Source organism: Cydia amplana, chromosome Z (genome assembly GCF_948474715.1).
Source record: "Cydia amplana chromosome Z, ilCydAmpl1.1, whole genome shotgun sequence".
Taxonomy (NCBI): Eukaryota; Metazoa; Arthropoda; class Insecta; order Lepidoptera; family Tortricidae; genus Cydia; species Cydia amplana.
The window spans coordinates 5058292-5083246 of record NC_086096.1 but is presented as its reverse complement, the minus strand read 5'-3'; the positions used below and the strand labels follow the sequence as shown (position 1 = coordinate 5083246).

Genomic DNA, 24955 nt, shown 5'->3' with positions numbered 1-24955 from the left:
GTCGCGAAATGGAAAGATCGAAAAATGTATGGAAATGTTGGGACACTTTTTTTCTCCTATTAGGATAGAAAGAGCTCGTGATTCTGAGTAGAAATAACATAAAAAATCCCAAATTTGAAGAAAAAGTGTAGGAGACAACAAAAAAAAGAAACGCCCATTTAACGTAAGATGCATTTCCAAATTTTACTTTATGTACTTGCATTGAGTACGTAGGATAGTGGCTCTTAGTTACAAAGAGTAACTTTTTTGACCCTGACTTTAGGTTTCCTGGATCTCTGCCAGAGAGGAAGCTAGAAAAATACCAGCCCCTTCGCGGCTACCGTAAAATGGGGTGAGTAGGGTTCGCGGGGAGAGTTGGGTTATGAATGGGGAGAGAAGGGATGAAAGGGGGTGAGATGGAATTTTAAGGCTACTACTACAAAAATAATGTATTGCAATTTAAAATGGAGCTATAGTAATACTCATAATAAAAAAAAATCGATCCAACAATCTTCGAAAATCCAAAATCCCATCTCACCCCAATTACGAGGGACTACGGGGTGATGTGGGATTTCCTGTTTATCGTCAAAGTTATGAAATGGAACTACCCAAAATAAAATAAAAACCAAAATACAAACGTCCGGAACACTTATTATACAGAGATGCGATTTATTTGAAATACTTCTATTTAAAATGCAAATACAAAATGCAAAATACCTATTTTGTATTTTGCATTTAAATGCCTTTTAGTAAAAAACATTTTGTATTTTATTTGAAATACTTTTCGAGATGTATTTTGCATTTTTAATATTCATTTCAAAATGCAAAATACTTTGTGATTAAGTTTAGCCAACATTACCAGTCAAACAAAATGAAATGAACGAATAACGCTTGTATTGCCGAATTTGACCGATAGAGGCGCCTGCTAGCGCCTGGCGCCAGCGCCAGGTATTGTTAAAAAGCGTAATAAATAAAAATTGATGTTTATTTCTTTCACATACACACTGCCTGTAAATCTTAATTTAGTGCATGGTGCCTGCTAATTGCTATTAGCAAACTTAATTTCGTATGCCCTTGGGTACGACATAGTGGAACAATTTTTCTTTTTTACCATCATATGCAATATCATGTTGTGTACACCTATGATCGACGAATAAAGCATTTGTATTTTGTATTTGTATTTTTTTTTCACATTTTAAAAATACCAGTCCAGTTGTTATTAATAAAAGAAAAGTGTAATAATAATAAAATAAGAACGAGATGCACAATCAACCGAAATAAATGGCCACACAAGTCACAAAATGGAGCCATCACTCTCTTTTCGTTAGTCTAGTTTTTTACATTATTTTAAGTGAGTATTATTCTCTTTATTCATTTTTCGTCTTAAGTTAGGTTTTATTACAATATGGATATAAAATTAAAATATAAAAACACTTACAAAAACAATATAAAAATATTATAAAAAAACCTAACCTAGGGTGCCGCCAGCAGCGGGGCAAGGCCCAAGCTGGCGGTGGTCAGGGCACAGGGCGGACACGCCATACATCGAAAATCATTGGCGTTTATATGTGTGAACGGCACGTCTGTACACGCGTCATTGTGTGAGTAAGTCGCTTAGGGCTGACACAGAATAACTAATAGTACTACCGTACAGAAAATTCACTCCTTCACAAAAGTCAGATTTAGGTATAAAATTACACCTATATCGCCGCCTGCAAGCAAAATTGAAACTTATAACCGCGCACGAACCGTGAATCTCCTTTGCGCGCCGCAGTTTTATGACCGAGCTGTGAGTGTCGGCACGGGGTTATCACTTGACAAGATTTTATACCTAAAGTCTATTTTTTTATTCGGTAGACTAAAATGACATTTCGTAGTATGAACATCATGTGTCATTTCATACTATGAAATGTCATTTTAGTCTACCGAATAAAATAATAAAAAATAACAAAAAAAGAATTAAAGAAAAAAACAAATCCAAAATAACTGAATTTTATTACTTTTTTAAAAAAAGGGAACCGCCTTCAAAAAATCAACTCACTGAAAAGCACAAAATAATTTTTATATACCCCACCCCTGTCCTTGTCCAGTCCCTATCCCGTCGTTAAGCATTCTGCCAAAAAGTAGTTAATACCTAATAATAAGAAAATTTATAACCATCCGGGTAATTACTTAGTTTTTAAAGTCGGTGCCAACCCAAAATTTAAATTTTAGAGTCTCACTAACTTAGTTCTTGCACTACTAACTACTCTTTTTTATTCTGTTTGGCAGCAAAGAATATTTTTGTTGGTTTGGCACCGCCTTCAAAAACTAAGTAATTACCCGGATGGTTATAAATTTTCTTATTATTAGGTATTAACTACTTTTTGGCAGAATGCTTAACGACGGGATAGGGACTGGACAAGGACAGGGGTGGGGTATATAAAAATTATTTTGTGCTTTTCAGTGAGTTGATTTTTTGAAGGCGGTTCCCTTTTTTTTAAAAAGTAATAAAATTCAGTTATTTTGGATTTGTTTTTTTCTTTAATTCTTTTTTTGTTATTTTTTATTATTATTTTTTATTTATTTTATTTTATTTTTTACTTTTTAGTGATAGGTGAATCATTTATTTTAGGTTTTGAGCTAAAATACTAGTTTGTTAGGCTCTCCATTTAGTTTTAGTGTAATTTAGTATTAAGTTATTTGTTTTGGTTTTCTTATTGTTTATTTTTATTTTTTTATTCTTTTTATATTTATTTAATTTTGTTTTTTATTTTTTAGTGATTTTATTTTTTAGTACTTCATTTATGTTTTGGGTTTTGGGCTAAAATACTAATTTGGTAGGATCTCCATTTAGTTTTGGGCTAGTAAGTAACTATACCTACCTACTAATGTTGCTGAACTGATGGCCTAACTCGATGAGAATCGCGACAAAACATAATATGACGTTTCGGTGCTAAACGATTTGTATTAATATTGCTCCCACTCCCACTTCCAGTCCCAGTCCCACTCCCATTCCCAGTCCGAGTCCGAATCCGACTCCCACTCCCACTATTTTATATCTAAATCGGTTTCAGCAACTTAAATTTGATGGTAGGTATACCGATAGCATCGCCACCTACCGGGTCCAATTGGTTTTTCAAACCATCCATGTAAAGTACACTAAAACTTTCTCCAGAATGTAACAAACACTTTTCTGAAAACCGCATCAAAATCGGTTCAGTCAAACACGAGATAATCACGAACAAACATACATACAAACATACGGGTCAAACTGAGAACCTTTTTTTGAAGGCGGTTAGAAAAAAGTTGATCGACCCATCTAGTGGAACTCTGCAATATCACGACGACTAGTCGGCTAACCAAAACAAAGTGTTCACACACAGCCAGGGTTCAGCACCAGCTCTATCTTGGGTACTGCTCTCCCAAGTGCTCTTCAAGATGTGACGGATGAGTAAAATAGCGTGGGCCTATGTTGCACCAAACCTGAGTTCCACTAGGTACAGCCAGGGTTCAGCATCAGCTCTATCTTGGGTACTGCTCTCCCAAGTGCTCATCAAGATGTGACAGATGACCAAAATAGCGTGGGCCTATGTTGCACCAAACCTGAGTTCCACTAGGTACAGCCAGGGTTCAGCATCAGCTCTATCGTGGGTACTGCTCTCCCAAGTGCTCATCAAGATGTGACAGATGATCAAAATAGCGTGGGCCTATGTTGCACCAAACCTGAGTTCCACTCGGTACAGCCAGGGTTCAGCATCAGCTCTATGTTGGATACTGCTCTCCCAAGTGCTCATCAAGATGTGACAGATGACCAAAATAGCGTGGGCCTATGTTGCACCAAACCTGAGTTCCACTAGGTACAGCCAGGGTTCAGCATCAGCTCTATCTTGGGTACTGCTCTCCCAAGTGCTCGTCAAGACAAGTGGGATGACCAAAACAGAGTGCGCCTATGTTGCACCAAACCTGAGTTCCATTAGGTACAGCCAGGGTTCAGCATCAGCTCTATCTTGGGTACTGTTCTCCCAAGTGCTCATCAAGATGTGACAGATGACCAAAATAGCGTGGACCTATGTTGCACCAAACCTGAGTTCCACTAGGTACATCCTGAGTTCAACTAGGTACATCCAAGGTTCAGCATCAGCTCTATCTTGGGTACTGCTCTCCCAAGTGCTCATCAAGGCGTGTCGGATGACCAAAACAGCGTGTGCCTATGATGCACCAAACCTGAGTTCCACTAGGTACAGCCAGGGTTCAGCATCAGCTCAGATTTATGTATACTAAAACCTACTCCAGAATGTAACAAACACTTTTCTGAAAACCGCATCAAAATCGGTTCTGCCAAACGCGAGATAATCGCGAACAAATATACATACATACATACATACATACATACATACATACATACATACGGGTCAAACTGAGAACCTCCTTTTTTTTTGAAGGCGGTTAAAAATAGACTTTATACCCACTGATTTATTATTTTTAAGATAAATATGTAGGAATTACAAAACGTTAATTATGTAAACATACATTTTTTATCCGGAGATAGTATGTCTGATTCTCACGGAAGTAAGTTCCGAAGCCATTGTGTATTTTCAATTTTGCGCGAGCGCCACGTGACACGACTATCGTGCACGCCGAGCGGCAGCCCACTGCCATACGCCTGTCCGATGGGCGCGCCGGCCAAATGTACCTAAACTGTGGAGTGACACCCCCCTGGGGCTGACTCGCGTGCGGCGCGCGGGGAAGGCTAAGCCGAAGCTTGTCAAGGCCGGCCGAAGTGACACGACAAGCCGCCCGCTGCGTTGGATAATTCAACCGAAATATGTTAACTAATGTTTAAGTTTAATTACGCTCCAATTGTTTTGTTACGCCATTATTATATTTACGTTATTGTTGATACCTATTGATTTTATATAACATACATACCTAATGGAAAAATTCAATAAGTATATATTAATAACAGAGAATGAATAACAAAATAAATCAAAAATCTAACCCTAAATTAGCCTGAGGCAGTACCCAGGATACTGGCCGCGTTCCCCCTCCGCACAGTGAGGCTGAGTTTTTGGGCGAAATACCTAATTAATTATATTACAATAAAAAAAACCATTTCTTTTTAATCTCTTATTAATTTGGGATACTCTGTATAGATAGCTGTTGGATCTCCAAAATATAAATAAATAAATCAATAAAAACGCGAATATTCCGAGCATAAATTCTTTTTTGTGAAAAGAGTGTAAAACTAAAACATTTACAAGTAATATCTGTGTAGGTATTTACATTAAAATGTTAACTTAACATTCCTAAATTCAACGAACAAAAAATCGGTAGGCGTGTATGTATGTGACGTACGATATTATTACCTGTTATTATACAAAAGTTTAACCTTATAAACATTTCATGTACTTTAAATTGAAAAACTTGATTACTTAATTCTAAAATAACACACACGCACACACACACAGGGTACACTCGGTACTCGTACATAGCACAATAGACCGGAATTTTGAACGTTCCGTCCGTCATCGCGTCGCTAACCGAACTGAGCGCGCGGCTAAAACTCGGCTTACTGCTGTCGAGGGGCGAGGTAATCCGAGTCGGGGCGGGGCGGTGCGTGTCCGTTCTGTATGATAATACTATTACTTATTCTGTGGTCAGGGCCACAGAGAGAGGAACCGGCGGACTATCCGCGCCGTGTCCAAGATCACCGCCTTCTGCACCTGGCCCTTGATCCAACCACCTAGCGAGAGTCTCTCAAGATGTTGGTCAAGACTCTTCGCTATTAGACGAAGTATTATTATTATTAATAACAGAATTTATTGATACGCGTACTGATAAATATGACCAAAATGTCATGCATAAGGTGCCATGTTATTAGACGTTTTTGTTCGGCTCGGCATTGTGTCTCTATTTCTCATGACAAATACCTAAAATAAATAAAAATATCTGAGATTTGGTCATAAGGTATTTTATTTTGAAAAAGTATTTTGAAAATACCTATTTTGCATTTAGCATTTGAAATACATAATGCAAAACTATTTGGTATTTTGCATTGGAAATAGTAAATCTGAAAAGTATTTTGCATTTTGTATTTAAATGCTTTTTTAAAACCATTTTGTACATCTCTGTTATTATATGTTACACCATTCAATTTGCATATGTGAATGTCAATTTTGCCCCTACTCACCCCATTTTACGGTACTTGTTTTCAAAAAATTAATATTTTGTTTCTTTTGATTTTGGGTTGAACTTGCATCTTATTCATTTCTTACAACCGAGACACCCCATTCGCGGAGCGATTTAAAATAAGAACTACCTATTAATGCAACATCGTAAAAACCCCTTTGTTAAATTCTATCCCATTCTAAAGAGGCCCATTGATTATCAGTCCTCCGGACGATATCAGCCTGTAAGTTGTTTGGAACTGTCAACTTTTTGTTCTAACTGACAGGCTGATGTCGTCCGGCGGACTGAAAATCAGTGGGCCCCTTAACAAACACACATGTCATCGTTAGGTACCAGTGAACGCATACCTACCGAGACAGCGCATTACACTTGCATTATTGACGCGTGCTAGTTACTTGGACAAAAATATATGGAGATAACTTGAAAAAGCAATATTTTCCTAGTGTTTTATTTTTTAAATAAAACATTAACGTTTAATTTGTCCGCATGTGGTTATCAAGCTTAGTCAAGGTTTTGTCAATATAATCACAGAAAAAGTGCCAGGCAAATGCGATACCACTTTGTATCAAAAATAAATACAAAAGATATTCTTCTGAGTCTTTAGAAATTTCTAAATCATATTTTAATCACTTTCTGGGTGTAATATTCAGCTTTTAAACATATGTGCATCTGTTTTGTTTGCGTGAAACTCGCGGTAGTATATACCTATCGTACTTACAAACGCACCTTAACACAAAGTTTTTGTTCGCAGGCCTTGCTGAAAATCTCTTCAGGGTATCTCAGTAAGAAGATCCCCAACATCCCGGACATCAAAGTTGACGGAGCAGAGGAAAAATGGTATTTAATATATTTAGTTTACTTACACGGTGACTGCTGCCGTTTGGTGAAGACAGTCTACTGCTCTATTCGTATCCATAAGTAATTGCCATTTCCGCTCTTAGGGGGTCATCCATTAATTACGTCACACGTTTAGGGGGAGGGAGGGGGTCAAGAAAATGTGACATGTTGTGACATGGGGGAGGGGGGAGTCACATTGTGATGTTACTTTAACTTCATCGGTAACCGAAAATTTTTTTTTTTTTATTCGCTGTACAGTTAAATAATGAGATTTTGGATGTAACTTTCGTTGTGTTAAAATTACTAATAATAATAATAATAATAATAATGACTTTTGGCGTAGCACCTGGTCGGTGCCTGTCGGACACACCGAGGGGAGTTGGATGAATGTTGTCGAGCGTGAGTGCGAGTCCATCGAACCTATGGGGGTAGTCACTATCACCCCCGATGACGTAAGTTGTGCCATCCGCACGTCCCAGAACTGGAAAAGTCCTGGGCCGGATGGATTGCACAACTTCTGGCTAAAATGGTTCCGATGCTCGCACTCGTGCTTGGCAGCACAATTTCAACAAGCCCTCGAGCTTGGTTCTCTCCCACCTTCCTTAACAACTGGTGTTACCTTCCTGCTCTATAAGTCCGGTAGTACCACGGAAGCGAAGAATTACAGACCCATCACGTGCTTACCTACACTCTATAAGCTCCTTACATCCATTTTGAGGACAAAAATCAACGCGCACATTGTCGCTAACAATATTTTGGCCCCCGCTCAAAATGGATGTAGGGTTGGGTCCCGTGGTACTAAAGAGCTCCTCCTCATAGACATGACCATTTGCCAACAAATCCGGCGGAACAGGGAGGCCCTCTCAGCCGCTTGGATTGACTATAAGAAGGCCTATGATTCGGTGCCTCATTCATGGCTGGGGAGGGTCTTAGAGCTGTATAAAGTTGATGCAGCTTTGAGAGCCTTTCTAAGCGCGTGTATGAGGCAGTGGACCACAGTCCTTCGTCAACCAGGAAGCGGAGATGACCGCCCTGGCCCGCAGGATTTCATAAGGATTGAGCGAGGAATATTTCAGGGTGATAGTCTGAGTCCCCTATGGTTCTGCCTAGCTCTGAATCCCCTCAGCACCCTGCTGAAGGATTTGGGACTAGGTTGCCGGCTTCGGAGAGAGGGTGAAGTCATTTCTCACCTTCTGTACATGGATGACCTCAAATTATTTGCACCAAATAACCAAGACCTGAAGGAGCTACTGAAAACCACCGAAGTCTTCAGTAGTGCCATCAACATGGAGTTTGGTGTCGATAAATGTGCGGTTATGCATGTACAGCGGGGGAGGGTTGTAAATTCAACAAATTTACAACCTTCTGAGACAATGTCTTTCAGATCTATCTCTGAATCAGAAACCTATAAATACCTTGGTATGTCACAGTCGTTGGGTTTTGAGGACGAGGGTATTAGACGGTCGGTGAAGGAGCGCTTTTTCAGTCGGCTCACAAAAGTCCTTAACAGTCTTTTGTCAGGAGGCAACAAAGTGCGCGCCTTCAACGCCTGGGTAATGCCCCTACTCACATACTCCTTTGGCATACTAAGGTGGACTCAGACCGAGTTGGATGCCCTGGATCGGAGAGTCCGATCACTGCTCACCGCACATCGCATGCTACACCCACGCTCGTCAGTTATGAGATTGTACATTCCACGGAAATGTGGAGGCCGAGGCTTCCTAAACGCCAAGGATCTCCACAACCGCGAGGTGTACAATCTCAGGAATTATTTCCTTAACAACGAGTGTGGGATGCATCGTGATGTGGTGGCAGTAGACAGGAACCTCACGCCGCTCTCCTTGGCAAACGAGAACTGGCGCAAACCTGTGGTACTAAGTACTGCGGATCGCAAGGCGGCATGGGAGAGTAAGGTGCTACACGGGCGGTTCTACAAGGCCCTCACGGGACCCGATGTGGACCTGCTCGCGTCGGTGAACTGGTTACGATTCGGGGACCTCTTCGGAGAAACCGAGGGTTTTGCCTGTGCAATTGCGGACGAAGTAATGATGACGAACAACTATCGGAAATATATCCTGAAGGACGGTACGGTCGACATTTGTCGGGCATGCCGCCGTCCCGGAGAGTCACTCAGGCATATCATTTCCGGTTGTTCTCATCTTGCTAATGGCGAGTACTTGCACAGACATAATCTCGTAGCCAGGATTATTCACCAGCAGCTTGCTCTCCTATACGGCCTTGTGGACCGCGAAGACCGTACTACAAGTATTCACCTGCGCCAGTTCTCGAGAATGGTCGTGCCACGCTCTATTGGGATCGATCTATCATCACTGACAGGACTATTGTAGCCAATAAGCCTGACATTGTGATAATAGATCGAGCGCAACGCCGGGCCGTGCTCGTTGACATCACCATCCCCCATGATGAGAATCTCGTGAAAGCCGAGAAGGACAAGTCCAGTAAGTACCTAGACTTGGCTCACGAGATAACCGCCATGTGGGATGTTGATTCGACGATCATTGTTCCGATAGTTGTTTCAGCGAACGGTCTAATAGCGAAGAGTCTCGACCAACATCTTGAGAGACTCTCGCTAGGTGGTTGGATCAAGGGCCAGATGCAGAAGGCGGTGATCTTGGACACGACGCGGATAGTCCGCCGGTTCCTGTCTCTGCAGCCCTGACCACCGGTAGCTTGGGCCTTGCCCCGCTGCTGGCGGCACCCTAGGTTAGGTTTTTTATAATGTGTTTATATGTATTTTGTATTGTTTTTGTAAGTGTTTTTGTATTTTATTTTTATATCCATATTATAAAATAACCTAACCTAAGATCAGAAATAAATAAAGAGAATAATAATAATATTCTTTATTGTGCACAATGAAAACATGATTAAATACAGCAAATTAACATAAAACTAAGCAACAACAGGCGGTCTTATCGCTAAAAAGCGATCTCTTCCAGACAACCTTCCGGTAGTAGACATTTTCGACGGGAAGAAATATGTATAAGGGTAGCAAATATAAATGGACAGCCAGAACAGGAAAAAAACAAAATCAGCACAACTAAATATATTACAATATGATTACATACATTAATGCGATATATAAATAAATAAATATATAAATAAATAAATAAATACATATATACATAAATAAATAAATACATACATACATAAATATATCACTAATATTTATATATCAAAAATATTTTTTTATTAAAAAAATAATGCAGAGTTAATATTGTCGATTTCGTTGAAAACAAAATTGCCTAAAATGTGACGTCACACCAGGGGGGGAGGGGTTTGCAAAATGTGACCAAGTGTGACAAGGAGGGGGGGAGGGGTTAAAAACCTAGAAATTCGTGTGACGTAATTAATGGATGATCCCTTATGTACAAAGTTGTAAAGGCAATAACCGTAAACTTTACAGTTGATGCAGTTTTAAAGAAACAAATAACAATATTAGAGTTGTGTATAGAGGAGTTAAGGATGACTCATGCTAGACCGGGGCGGAGCTTGCGGCGCTTCGTGTTCTATGGAAAGCACCACGTGATTACCGATGAGCCGTCATAGAAAATGACATGTCGGTCGCCTCGGTTCGGGCCCGGCCCGGTCTAGCCTGAATTATCCTTTACTTGTTATGGATCAATAACGCGTAATTGGCTATTGTACTTTCCTACTAGTCAAATCAGCTTCTTTTTTAGAACTGTGAAAACGATTTGCCAATATGGAATTTATATGAAAACGTGTGTGTCGTCGTGACGTCACGGTCAACTCGCCTACTTTTTATATTTCTATCCGATTTATTAAATAGAAATTGTGTTTAAAAATAACTGCTATCTATGTTTCTGTAATAGTTATCTGGTGCTTTATTTCGTGCACGGTGTGAAATAATTTATTTTAAGTAGAGGAAAGTACCCAATTGACGCCTCGCGGAGTTGAGATCGGTAAGGTAACGCGTCTTTGATACCGCGAGTTGCAAGCATTTATGGTCTAAAGGTATTCTCTTACATTTTCTTTTCACTATAACTTTTCTTTTGTTTTCAATTTAACGGTTAACTGTTGTCGAACAGGAACATGTGGAACGTGTGGCGCACGGTCCTCGAGGAGAACGAGAAGCTGGCGCGCGCGCGGCTCGCCGCCGTCGAGGTCTTTCAACAGCAGATCGCCGACGAGGCTAAAATGCTGCGCCAGCACAAGATCAACGTCGCGAAGAAGGTTAGTTCCTTCCGAGTGGGTTTCAAGTAGAGGATAGCTAAGGTCAAGATATTAAGTTAGCACAAAATCCACGTCATAAAAAAAAACAACGGGTTGCACTCCGGGAGTGCCGGCAGAAGTGAAAACTCAATGACTAGTGCAAAATGTCTGTATAATTGAGGTTAACGCCATCTAGCGTTATTTCGTCGCATTACTTGAAACTCCTAAGCACATCACTGTTAGCACTCGTTTTATTTAATACCAGTTAGAGGGGAACTCACTAGATGGCATTTAAATCAATAAAGAAAAACTCAATGACATTGTAACAGTTTTTCGATCAGGTGACGTGTCCGTCTTATACGGTCAAGTGATCTGTCGCGAGTTTAACATTTTTTCCCCACCTCAAAAAGTGCACAGGGCCGCTAAAGAAGTTATCACTTCAAAAATTAGTACAGAGCCCTACACATGTAGACCACGCAGTGGAACGACTAGCTCGCGCATGCCTTGGTTGCAATGCAACGTGGCAATGCGGCCAGCGTTATATAGCGTTATATGTTATATTGCGGGCAACGATTTGGAGGACGCTTTTTATTTACAGGAGCCTTATTTGAAGTTAATATTATTAATTTTAAGTAAAATTTTAATATCAGTTTGTCTAGTCTAGTAGTGTAGTTGTCTAGTTTTATGTAATGCCCTTAAACGGATCATCAATAATTTTGTTATATCCTGTAACATTACGAGAAATTAGTCAAGGGATCAAGGGTAAATAGTAGATAGTAGTAGCGCGTAAGTCACATTCCTATTCCTCGTTAAGATCCCGACAAGTTAATTAAATTCGTTTCGCTCGGTTGCGACTACAACATGAAAGTGACTTTATGCCCTGTAATAAATACCGTGCCAGTTCTTTTCATCGATTTACACCGTCACCTGATGTGTCCCACACGGTAATAGAGCAGTTACACCTTCAATTACCTTTTACTAATTGTGGACCTTGTAACGGTCTCCTAGTTATTAGGGTCGTATTCATTACATTGGTATAAGTTGTAGGAGCTAAGATTTAAACCTATGATTTTGACCACAAAGCTTAGAAGTTTAGGTAATTGGCTACTTTCCTACTAGACTAGTCAAATCAGCTTCTTTTTTAGAACTGTCAAAACGATTTTCTAATATGGAATTTATATGAAAACGTGTGTAGTGACGTCACGGTCAACTCACCTACTTTTTATGTTTCAATCCAATTTATTAAATAGAAATAGTATTTAAAAATAACTGCTGTCTATATTTTTCTAATAATTATCTGGTACTTTATTTCGTGCACGGTGTGAAATATTTTATTTCAAGTAGAGGAAAGTACCCAATTCTGGCCACTTACAATTTTAATCATCATACAGATTAGGCATACATAGACTGAACACAAGTATTGTATTGATCTAAATTGACATGTTTGAGTAACAATGTCATTGAGCCCTGTTTATGCAATTCTATGTGCAATGCATATTACAGTGATCGATGTTTTGCCTCGTTGTTAAATTACTCTTATATTGCGGTCGGTAGTTAAGATTGACAAGATTGAATAATTATTCTATAAGTATATTCGTTATACGACAATAACATACTTTAGTAATTTTATTACGAAATTCTCTTTTGTACTAATCGTGCAATTCCGATTTAATGATATATATAACTGAAAAAAGATATACAGCGTGGAATTTGACGACGGACCTTTCCGGAAATGGGAGATAGTTTAGCCTTAGCTCTATATTTTCTCCATAGAAACTATGTTAATATGGGCAACCGTTTCTAAATTATGGCCTTTTAAACATCCATGCAAAAAACTACTTTGTTCTAACCCTAACAGGTGACAGGGTCAATGAACTTACTTGTAAACAATCGTTTTCGTGTTTTTCCATTCCTGGGTGTGCCTGCAGTGCTGGTAAGAATCGTTTCAGGATTTGTCGAGACGATTATATTTGTGGCTTTATTTGTAAAATTTTTGGATGGAGAACTTGTGTTATTCCCTAATATTAATATGTAATACTAACCACAACATACAGACCGAGTAGTGACATCTGACAACCAATGACAACCACCCAAAAGAAAGTAAATCGGCATAAACAATTCAAGATGATATCGTAACCTCTTTCATCATAAAAAAAATCTGTTTCCCTTACTTAGCCAGATAAAAAGGTTTTATAGCTAAATTCAGTTATTTCCTAGTGTATTGAAACTGTGCCCTGGTTGAGAAGGAATATTTTCATGCAATAGCTTGTCCTTGGTTTTTATTTGGTTTAAAACGTGCTTGCGAATTATTAAATACTTTGATGACTAACGAACCTCTTTGCGTGGTTGGAAATAGACAAGAAGTTTTACACTTGAATGAAATTGTCATTTTACCTAATGTCATATTCTTCAACTAAAAACTTGGAGGATACAACTAAATGATTATATCCTCCAAGACTAAAAATGCCTTTGTTAGAAGCTCGTGATTATTTAAATTTGCTCTTATTATACGCGACATGCAACTATGATTCTTATAAATACAGAAACATATCTGGGCGCAGGACGCATCAGACTGGGCGTAGGACGATGTTACGTGCTTTTGGTCGACATTTTGATTACTGACAATCAGTCCATTGTACCACGACCAAGCTCGGAATGACCAACGAACGTGGATGATGTGTTGAGTAACTGGCGGCTAGACTAGAAGAACGAATGCGGTACCTATTTACGTACTACTATTTAGAACGGAATCCAAAGGTTAATGCATACACTATCTCATACTCGGGCACGTAAATGTGAAATAGTGTTAGATATGGTTAAAACGAATAAAGATCTTAATTGAAATTAATATTTTCGCACTTATTTCATGAATTTAAGTATTTGACATATTAATGCGTCATTTATGCATTAGTGTGATTACGTCAACGCTCGGAAATAAACGTGGTACCTATAGGGTTATCACCACAGTTAAAAAGTTGTGAATTTGTTATTTTTATTTTTTATTTAATTTATGATTCTGGCCCCTACTAATCTATTCTATATCACTTAAACGACACTATATTTCCGGGAAGGTCTTTCGTGACGTTCCACCCCTGTATAGTAAAAAAACTACAAAAACTAAATTACAACTTACACAAAAATTTACATAGATTTGCAAACTATTTGCACCAGGTAAGCTCATTGTTACGATCCATGATCAGAGAGTCGCACGCCTTACCGCTTGACCAGGGCCACTTGCCCCAATCCAGGGTTAGCCACTAACTCGGAGTTAAACTTTAACACAGGGTTAAGTTGTACTGGTAACTCCGGGTTTAACCGGTTAACTCAGAGTTAGTGACTAACTCTGCATGGCGCAAGAACCCAATGCTCCTGTTTGTTAGTACAGTGGAATCCGTTTATTATGACTCCGCTTACTATGACGTAATTACAGTGCGAAGTTTGGTTTTCATATAAAACTCTTTGTGACAAATTCGGATAAGATTACTTCGCTTATAGTGACAAATCGCTTACTATGACCTAAAAATCCTATTTCCATGAAATTATGTCCGGTTATACTGACACATTCGCTGGTTTTCTAGCCGTCACCAAGTCTTTCCCTGCGAGGACGTTTGGTGCGTTCGTGGGATGTAACGTATTGATTCTCAGTGACTAGTTGACATTTGTTACAAGTTTACTAAAACTCGTCTCTCACAAAGGAATTTGAGATTAATTTGGAAAACATAACAAAAATAAGCAGTTGTACAACTATGCTTTATATGACTTCCGCTTAGTATGACGTGTTTGTCACTTCCCTTCGATGTCATTATAAGCGGATTTTACTATAGGTACCTAGTCTGTGTTATATACTGTAAACACTAAACGTAGTACCTAATTTGTGGGCAGTGCACGGACTCACTGGCGCAGGCGCACAAGGAACTACAGCTCACGGTGATCGACGTCGACAAGACCAAGAAGCTGTACTTCGACGAGGAACACACCGCCCACGACGTCAGGGACAAAGCCAAAGACATCGAAGAAAAGTAAGTTGTTTTTTATTTAACCCTTAAGGCCTTTGAATGAAAGTTCAAAATCATGTGGGAAATATATTCCGTCTGGCTTATACAGGCTTAAGAGCCTGGAATGACCGACTCCACAAACTAAGCCAAATTTGTGACAGTGACAAACAGACTACGCCAATTTTTAAAAGGCATTAAGGAGTGAGTATGATGAGAAAGTTACATGATGTGATCAATTACAGCAGTCGATGATTTACATTATGTACATTTCTATTTGCTAATCATTTAGGTAATTGCCATTAGTCAGTCTAACCAGCACACTAAATTTTTACTTCTATTAAAAAAATACTCGTTCCTTATCAAACATTTTCCGCCGTAGATTGAAGAAGAAGAAAGGTTCCTTCTTCCAGTCGATAACGTCGCTCCAGAAGAACAGCGCCAAGGTGTCGTCGCGTCGCGATCAACTCGAGGAGAAGTCCACGGGCGCCAGGAACGACTATCTGCTCAGCATCGCCGCCGCCAATGCCCATCAGGTACCAGACATAATCCTTATTGCAATGAAATAAGGTCTACCAATGATCAGAATGACTCTAAAGTCGGACCACGCTAAGTATTTACACCAAGTGCTACATCAAGTATGGCACTCTAGGATATTCTAAATGTATTGTTTCTGCCAACATAGCCGGTGGCAGCATGGTTCATTTTTATCGCCTGTCACTACGCCCGTCAATTTCGCACTTACATGCTTGTTAGAACGTGACAGGAATGGTGACAGGTGATAAAAATGCGACCGTACTAACGTAGCTGATTAGAGTCTACCTGTTACCTGTTACCTAGTCTTGCTGTTAGTAGACCATAAGACAGTTTCGTTTGCCACGTGTTGATTGGCTCTCACGCATGTACCTACAGTAACCTGCAGAGATAATTGACCCCATGAAACTTGACTATAGAAACTTGTTTGCAGGGGGTCAGTTAGCTCTGCAGCTTGCTGTATAATTATTTAAGAGATCACATGGATTATTACATATTATATTTTTGTCCTCAGAATCGCTACTTCCTCGTAGAACTGCAGACCTGCATGCAGAACATGGAGTCGGCCGTATATGAAAAGGTGGGGAATTAATCATGTTGAAATTGTGTTTTTAATCACCTAGGAGCCAGTATGTTTTATTCTTATAGATATCTTCTTATAGAAGTTTCTATTAATATTGCTAGTTAAAATTTTGAGTAGGTAGAACAAGATAATTTTTATTCTGTTCAAAAATTTACAAACCTACCAGTTTAGGTTCCAGAGTTAGTGATTAGGAGTAAGTAAATTAAATAGAAATTATGGATCATTAATGTCCTGCGCGGGATAATATTTCGTACATTACATGTACCTATATGTACCTATTAATTGTCCAGGTGTCAGAGTTCCTGACCCTCATGGGCCGCACCGAGCTGTTGACCTGCTCCGCCACCCAGCACTCGTTCGGCAAGATCCGGGATCAGGCGCAACAGCTCACCCGGGACTACAACCTGCAGTGCGTGTATCTGTACTACCCGGTGCTGAAACAACACATTCAGGTTAGCTACCTATGTGTGCGATTCAAATTTTAGCGCCCCATTTTGATGTTTGCAGCCGAAAATTTAAGTGGTTGAAGGCTGAAAAAATGTATCAAACTTATCTGTATAAAACAAACATTGTTTTTGCCTATTTTTTACACAAAACGCGATTATTAGTAAATAAATACACCGTGGGCGTTAATAACCCGAAAGATTTAAACCAACGATTTTAGAGCCTAATTAGAGTATATAAAGTTATATAACATATAGTCCAAAAACCCATAATTTAAGAGATATTAATTATTTAAAACAAATCACAAGTTAAAAAAATCTCAATTCTAACACACCCTTATGCGTGACGTAGCCACCAACTAATTTTACACGCAGACGCACTAACTGCATGGTTATTAGCCAGTTTCACTTAATTAAGTTTGGTATCTATCCTACAAAAAGGTTTCACTACCGAAATTTTGTTCTGTTCTCAATCGCGAGAGTGCAAACTATTTACCTTCACGATAACTGGCTGATAGTTTGAAATTGATGTCAATAAAATGACATAATTATTTCATATTATTATTGATTGTCATGCAAGATAAAATCTGCTTCAACAATAATAACTGCACTGTACTCTTGTAGTAACTAATAAAGTTTTGATACAATTTGTGGTATTTTGAAGTACCAATAAATTGAAATAATTTCAACGTAAACATCATCCTAGACATAACTTGACACTTCTTGTCATGGAACACAAGTCACTGCATTCACCGTGCATCGTATGATATCGGAGTGATTCGTGAAATGACATGCTCGCTCTCTGTTTCTCTACTTGAGATTAATTAAACTCGTTCACTCTCTGAAGTAAAGGTTTGTTCACAGAGAAGCGGTAAATTAATATGATTTAATTTGTACTGAAATAGTAGTTTAATTAAAACGCATAATTTCACCCATGTTGATATCTAATATTATTTACTCGTACTGTCGTCAAAGATAGGTGGTTTAAATCTTTCGGGTTATTAAATCCCGCGGTGTATAACTGTTATAATTAATAAGTTAATAACAGCTATCGATTACTAATATCAACTCTTCCTACACACACTAATTGCATATTGAAGGAGACCGCGTACTGAACTCGTTGGGCGTTCCAACGAGAATCGTTCAACTATTGCTCTTGAATATACGTTCCTATCCAACCCTAAACAATTTTGAATTTAAATTGCAGTTGCTCTAAGTTGAAAATATAAAATCATCTCCTAAACTGTAATTCAATAGAACTTGCTAACTATGTAAACAAACCGCCATACTAAAATTGACACTGAATGTCAATTTACTAGTAACTTTTGTTTACATAGTTAGCAAGTTCTATTGAATGACATTTTAATCGAAGGTAGTGCAATACCTGTACGTAGGGTAGAGACCTATAAGTAGACAGCAGTTTAATGGAAGCTATGCTTTGTAATGTTCAGGTAGTCGGTTGTAATAATAACGACCACAGTATATATATGGGTTCAGCATAACCCAAAAATTAATGATGTGATGCTAATTTCTTCTTCTGAGATAAAAAAGTAACAATGGATCACCAGTACTCATTAGTGCTTTGTTGAACAGTACGACTACGAGCCATGCGACAACGACCCCGTCGATATTGTGACCATGGAGCACGAGTCCGTGGCGCAGACCCTGGCGCAGGAGGCGCGGCGCTGGGCCACGCGCGTCGTGCGCGAGACCGCGCTGGTGCGGGACGCCACACGCAAGCTGCACCTGTACCAAGCCATGCGCGAGGCGGGACAGAAGGTGAGTGACCATGGAACCGAGCGTGGCGCAGACCCTGGCGCAGGAGGCGCGGCGCTGCGCCACGCGCGTCGTGCGCGAGACCGCTCTGGTGCGGGACGCCACACGCAAGCTGCACCTGTACCAAGCCATGCGCGAGGCGGGACAGAAGGTGAGTGACCATGGAACCGAGCGTGGCGCAGACCCTGGCGCAGGAGGCGCGGCGCTGCGCCACGCGCGTCGTGCGCGAGACCGCGCTGGTGCGGGACGCCACACGCAAGCTGCACCTGTACCAAGCCATGCGCGAGGCGGGACAGAAGGTGAGTGACCATGGAACCGAGCGTGGCGCAGACCCTGGCGCAGGAGGCGCGGCGCTGCGCCACGCGCGTCGTGCGCGAGACCGCGCTGGTGCGGGACGCCACACGCAAGCTGCACCTGTACCAAGCCATGCGCGAGGCGGGACAGAAGGTGAGTGACCATGGAACCGAGCGTGGCGCAGACCCTGGCGCAGGAGGCGCGGCGCTGCGCCACGCGCGTCGTGCGCGAGACCGCGCTGGTGCGGGACGCCACACGCAAGCTGCACCTGTACCAAGCCATGCGCGAGGCGGGACAGAAGGTGAGTGACCATGGAACCGAGCGTGGCGCAGACCCTGGCGCAGGAGGCGCGGCGCTGCGCCACGCGCGTCGTGCGCGAGACCGCGCTGGTGCGGGACGCCACACGCAAGCTGCACCTGTACCAAGCCATGCGCGAGGCGGGACAGAAGGTGAGTGACCATGGAACCGAGCGTGGCGCAGACCCTGGCGCAGGAGGCGCGGCGCTGCGCCACGCGCGTCGTGCGCGAGACCGCGCTGGTGCGGGACGCCACACGCAAGCTGCACCTGTACCAGGCCATGCGCGAGGCGGGACAGAAGGTGAGTGACCATGGAACATGGGTTCGTGGCGCAGACCCTGATACTGACAAAGATACAATGATACGTAAAAACATTGGCCCTCCGTCCTTCAAGTAAAAACGGAGTTCAGAGTACTGCGGCCCCAAGACGAGAACTAGTTAGCTGGTCGTTAGTATGCATTGTAATTGACACGCATAATACAATACATTATACATGCATGCAAGGCGGTGCAGCAGTAGGTAGCCAAATACAGCTGTCTCGGCGCTAAATACGAATTTGTCGCATTTGGCGTCGAGACGCTTGGTTCGTGGGGCAGAGGCGCACTGATGCTCCACAAGGCGCTCGGGAAACGGCTGAGGGAGGCAACGGGCGACCCCCGCGCGGGCAGCTTTCTCGCGCAGAAAATTGCAATCGCAATCGCGGGAACGCTGCCTGCGTATTGGGCACCCTCCCGAGGGCACCAAATTTTGATAGGTATTTTTAATTTTTAGTTTTAGTTATTTTAATTGTAAGTAGTTAGTTTTAGTTTTATATTCTATGTCTTTTAGTAATTTATATTAATAAAGCTTTATTCTGCAGCAGTAGGTATCAATGTTAAATTAGGATGGGTTTCGGGAGTTAGAAGGCGGAGCCCCTGTTCACACGGAGACTGTGTTAATGTCGCGCGTTCCGCAATTTCGTTCCGTGTATCTATACTATGTAATCATCATTGGCCTTTGCGTCTATTCCAGACGATTTATCGTGTAACGCCGGAGAAACACCTTTTTTGGTGGCTAAATGTATACTAAAAATAATTGTATATAGGTACGCAACGTAACTGATTAGATTTTAAAGGTTATGGAATGGGGTGATAAGGGATAGAATATACTTAGAAAAAAATAGGCAATGAAAAGAGCATACGAGCGCTTACTACTAATAGGTAATGTCAATTTGAATAAGCTGCAAATACATTAATTATTATTACCAATTCAAGTAGGTACTATTAATGTATCACAATTTTCATCTCTCTTTAATATTGCCAAAAGTATTATTTTTTTATGCAAAAGCTAAATGCGTTCAAGAAGCTAAATGCACCTTTACATATTGTCAGAATACTCGTAGTGGCCGTTACACGAGGTGTGAACAACGTACGAAATTGACGAATACGCCAATTCTGGGGCCCATTTCTCGAACGGTATTAGACTAATTGACCGAAGCGTAGCGAAGGTCTACGTTTTGACTCGGGCATTTTGCTTTTGTATGTCCGGATGTTCTCCTCTACAGGTCACAATTCTCAACCGATTCTTGTGAAATTTAAAATCTTTGTATTGTTGATTGATCAAACCGCTGTGTGGCGCTGTCATCGTGCACGGTCCCAATAGCTAGCTATGCTCGCGAGGTCTACAGCTCACAGAGCCACTAGTATTATTAGTCCACGAACAGTGAAATCGTATGGGTTGCCATGACAATACACTAATAACATTAGACTAATACTGTTCGAGAAATGGGCCGCTGCCCAGCGAAATTAGGCAGTGTCCCGCGGGGCGCATGAGAATGACGTCGTGATTGCAATCAAACTTCTACGCGTGAGAGTGCATGACAATGAATGAATTTATGAATACGTTAGTACGTAGTTCCGAGAAGGCCACTGGCTAGCCCTTCACGATAGCCCTTGCCCTGCACAGATAACCAGGATCAGATTTTTTATTTTATTTCAGGAGTTCGAACAAGAGTTAATATTATGATGTTCGAACAGTGCACTAAATAACATTAGTGAGAAATAATCACATTGTCGAACGCGGCTTGAATATCCCATATTCCACTGCCTTAACAATACATTTCTACTCAGATACCTAATGAATACCTACCTAAGTTTAAACACCTCTGCTTAGCAACTTCTGCTGCTGACTGTAATTATGTGCGCATTCAACTCAAAATTATATTTTATAATTAACCAAAAAAATCCAAAGGGACCCACGATTTTCATGTCAGATATAGATTTGCATACAGACGTCACCGACATAAGTAAAAAGATACTCATAAATCAAAAAGAAATACAGTCCAGCTAGAGAATAATTCCTTGTTTGTTCGTAGACGGACCCGAACGACCCGAACGGGCCGGACCTGGAAACCCGCATGGACGAGCTGCGCTCTAACATCCGCCGCTCCGAGACCTCGAAGGCCAAATACGAGGCGCGGCTCGAGTGTCTGCGCAACAGCAGCGCGCCCGTCGACGAGTGGCTCAAGGAGATCGACCTGCTGGCCGTGCAGGACACGCTGCCGCGCAGCTCCAGTCTCCTCAGCGTGAGGACCGACGCGTCCGGGGCTGCCGTGAGTGTACAATTGTATTATAGCAACGAGTGGCTGCAGGAGACCGACCTGCTGGCCGTGCAGGACACACTGCCGCGTAGCTCCAGTCTCCAGTGCTGCCATGAGTGTAGATACCGCTTTGTATTTATTATAATTATGTAAGTTCCAATTCCAAATTCTGAATTATAGTTTTTGTCAAAGGACTGTCTCATTTCAAACATAGACAAAGAGAATAGGCTAGCGTCCACTAGACTCGCCGAGGCGAATCGAATCGAATCGCAATAATACGCCTCCTATATTTTCTATGCAACTGCGTCCATTGACGAATAGCCGCGGCGCGCCGATTCGAATCTCCCGCGTATTGCTCGTCAGGCGAATTTCTGCGGCCACGCGTTTCGACTCGACTCGGCGAGTCTAGTGGACGCCAGCCTTAATACTATTATATCTTTGTCTTACACTAGTACTAGCACCCAAAATAAAAGGATGAGTATAGTCTTCCTGGTTCTTACTGACTGACAAATTGGTTTAACTAATAAAATCGCGATTCGGACAGATTATTTTTGTTCATAAATCGTAATACATATACATACAATAATGGTTGTACCTTTTACCAGAACTTAGCGTATTGTACCTCCAACGTCATTAAAAGACAACGGCCATATTCGAACTTTAAGATACGTCAAATACTAGAGATTGAATCGATATGTCTATGTCTATATGGAATGGATATGTCAGTGTCAAACAAGTGTCAAAAGTGACGCGTTTGTTTGAAGAAACGTCACTTTTGACACTTGTTTGACACTGACATATCCATTCCATATCGTTTCAATCTGTAGTATTTGACGTATCTTAAAGTTCGAATATGACCGCGGCCGTTAGAAATCAATAAGAACTATAACAAGGTACTCGAGCATAAACGTCTTGCATTTCTCGTTACTGAAATATTATGTGTACGAGGAATCATGTACAAGAAGTACGAGGACGATACACCGACTTCACTACCATCGCTATATATATTAAGTTGAAGGTACTTTGATGGTTGATTCCTGAAAGTTCACGCTAGGAATATTTCATTGCGCAACCTACGTAAGCAACCCACGCCTGACTTGGTAATATCCAACTAATGACGACATAGGTATATAGAGACGAATAATATTGCTATTTATGAAACACTCGAAATGGTTGACATTTATTTTATATATAAGTAGGTAAGTCGGGAAGTTACTGTTACTATTTTTGAGCTGATCTATTGTCACCTTGCCATGATGACAATAGCTTATTAACAAACGCCAATCGATAAGTATAAGAATATGTATGTACCCATACCCCATAATATCGGGATTACAAACGAGAAGGAAAAGTTACGTGATAACTTCCGTACTTGTAAATGCTTTGAATCGCGGGGCAACATTACTTAATTATCGAGTTTTGAGAAATATGGAGTTGTTTTTAGAACGCGAGCTTAAGAATTTTATTAATCAACCTAAATGGAAATACACGATGAAAGTGTTCAGAAACCAAGTACTTAATATATCTTAAATCTTCTTAAATTATAGCGATGATCAATGTTTCGCCCGTGAAAAAGGTACTCCAGTTTACCGGGATTTCAGTTCCAGTTGGCGTTTTCTGTAAACGATAGTCACTTGGCTAGGCGCCTAGGTTTAAAGTTAGAAAGGCTTTTATCTTCGACCAACACGGAAGGGACGCGGCATTCGCACTATTTCCCCTCTGCCTAGGTACAAGATCAACTGATCTAGCGCGGGTAACAAAACTAGTTGCGCTCGGATTTTAAACTAGACCGAGTCCAGACGCGCTAGTGAACACAGCAGCAGAAAAAATGCCAATTGCTCGGTTTTTTGTTGTAAAAAGAGGTCGAGGGCATCAAATTTACAAAAAGAAGGTGTTACATTTCACATTTTTTTACATATCATACGTTTAATTACATTTAAACACAATTATTATATTTTAGTTTCATGTAATTGTTAGATTTATCGCATTTTCTCGCCCAGTACAAATTGCGGATCGGTCGAGCGACAAATCCGACTTCTCATCTCTTGACGAAAATGTGTTAGTGTGCGTGTTGTGACACTTGTGACTCGTCCGTACACAAAAACAGATCGAGGTGTGCAAGATTTGTCTGTGTAGGGTGTCTTTTTATGTATTTGTGCCGTCATTAAAGATTGGATTTTGTATGTAGGTGTGTGAGAAGTGTGACTGTGTGCACGTTCCCCCCCGCGAAAAATGGCAGAATGATTTGAATGTCAAGATATCGCTTGGGCCTATCCCTTCCGACGTGTCGGAAGCCCGTGTTGATCGAAGGCTTTTATCGTCCTTTGAACACTTTAGTAATGGCAGCGTATGTTCCAGGACCAGCCGAGCTCCGACTCATTCTACGACAGCGACAACACCGAGGGCGAGCAGGCCCCGGCCGCCTCCGTGTCGGGCCACCAGCGGACCACCTCCGGCTCGCAGCACGAGGACGAACACGATGAGGAGGTTGACAGTGAGTACGAGTGGAGCGATAGTTCTAGCGGCATATTAGCTGCCATCTTGAAAAATTTAACATAGTGGCAAAGCAAATGAGTGAGTGCAGAAGTTTCGTGTTAAGCTGGCCGTATTTGCTTTAGTAATTATGAAACATACATATTTATCCCTTATATTTGTAACAAATGTAATGTTTTGTATTAAAAGATTTGTCTGTGAATACTTGCATAAAAGAAATGTAAATTCCTTGCAGTTCTTTGTCTACAATAATGCATTCTTATAGGAAACTATAGGTCTATAAATAAATCAATTTGTAGCTATTAGCTAAGTTGCTCTTATGTTTATTATAAGACTGTTTGTTTCTCAATAAAAAAATAAAAAAAAAAAATAAAAAATAAAAATTATTTTGGCTTTAATCGAGTTCCCAAATCCAGCCAGACTCAAACCCCGAGGCAAAGTGTAAAGTAGGCCTCTTTATTTGTGTGTAACACAGGAGACGGGGGGGTGATTGGTTGGGACCGTCCACCCACGGATGATTCTCGGGAGATCGGCCGGAATACAAGCGTTTCTTCCGCAGCGGCGCTGGAGGAGGAGAGGATGGAGCAGCTGGCGGTGGGCTGGGACGACCCCACGCACGTCAACTGGGGCGAGGAGCCGGAGGCGGAGGCGCCGGCCGCCGGCGCGGAGCCGCCCGCCGCTCCGCTCTACAAGTGCACAGCGCTCTACTCCTACACGGTGAGTTCTGTAGGCGTTCCTCCCACAGCTGGAGGCGCGCCTCATGGACCTGGCGGTGGGCTGCAAAGACC

The 24955-nt window shown here is 41.2% G+C and overlaps 1 protein-coding gene across 1 annotated transcript in view; it reads left to right on the top strand.

The window, feature by feature from the left end:
- The window catches only part of LOC134660943 (protein nervous wreck), a 57262-nt gene that overhangs the window by 15141 nt on the left and 17166 nt on the right, over positions 1-24955 (top strand). Inside the window, exons 3-12 of the mRNA XM_063516830.1 lie at positions 6902-6987; positions 11055-11199; positions 15061-15197; positions 15553-15706; positions 16219-16284; positions 16578-16739; positions 18324-18509; positions 21450-21686; positions 24033-24168; positions 24727-24884. Of these exons, the coding sequence (XP_063372900.1) occupies positions 6902-6987; positions 11055-11199; positions 15061-15197; positions 15553-15706; positions 16219-16284; positions 16578-16739; positions 18324-18509; positions 21450-21686; positions 24033-24168; positions 24727-24884 (1467 nt within the window). The remainder of the gene's footprint in view (positions 1-6901; positions 6988-11054; positions 11200-15060; positions 15198-15552; positions 15707-16218; positions 16285-16577; positions 16740-18323; positions 18510-21449; positions 21687-24032; positions 24169-24726; positions 24885-24955) is intronic.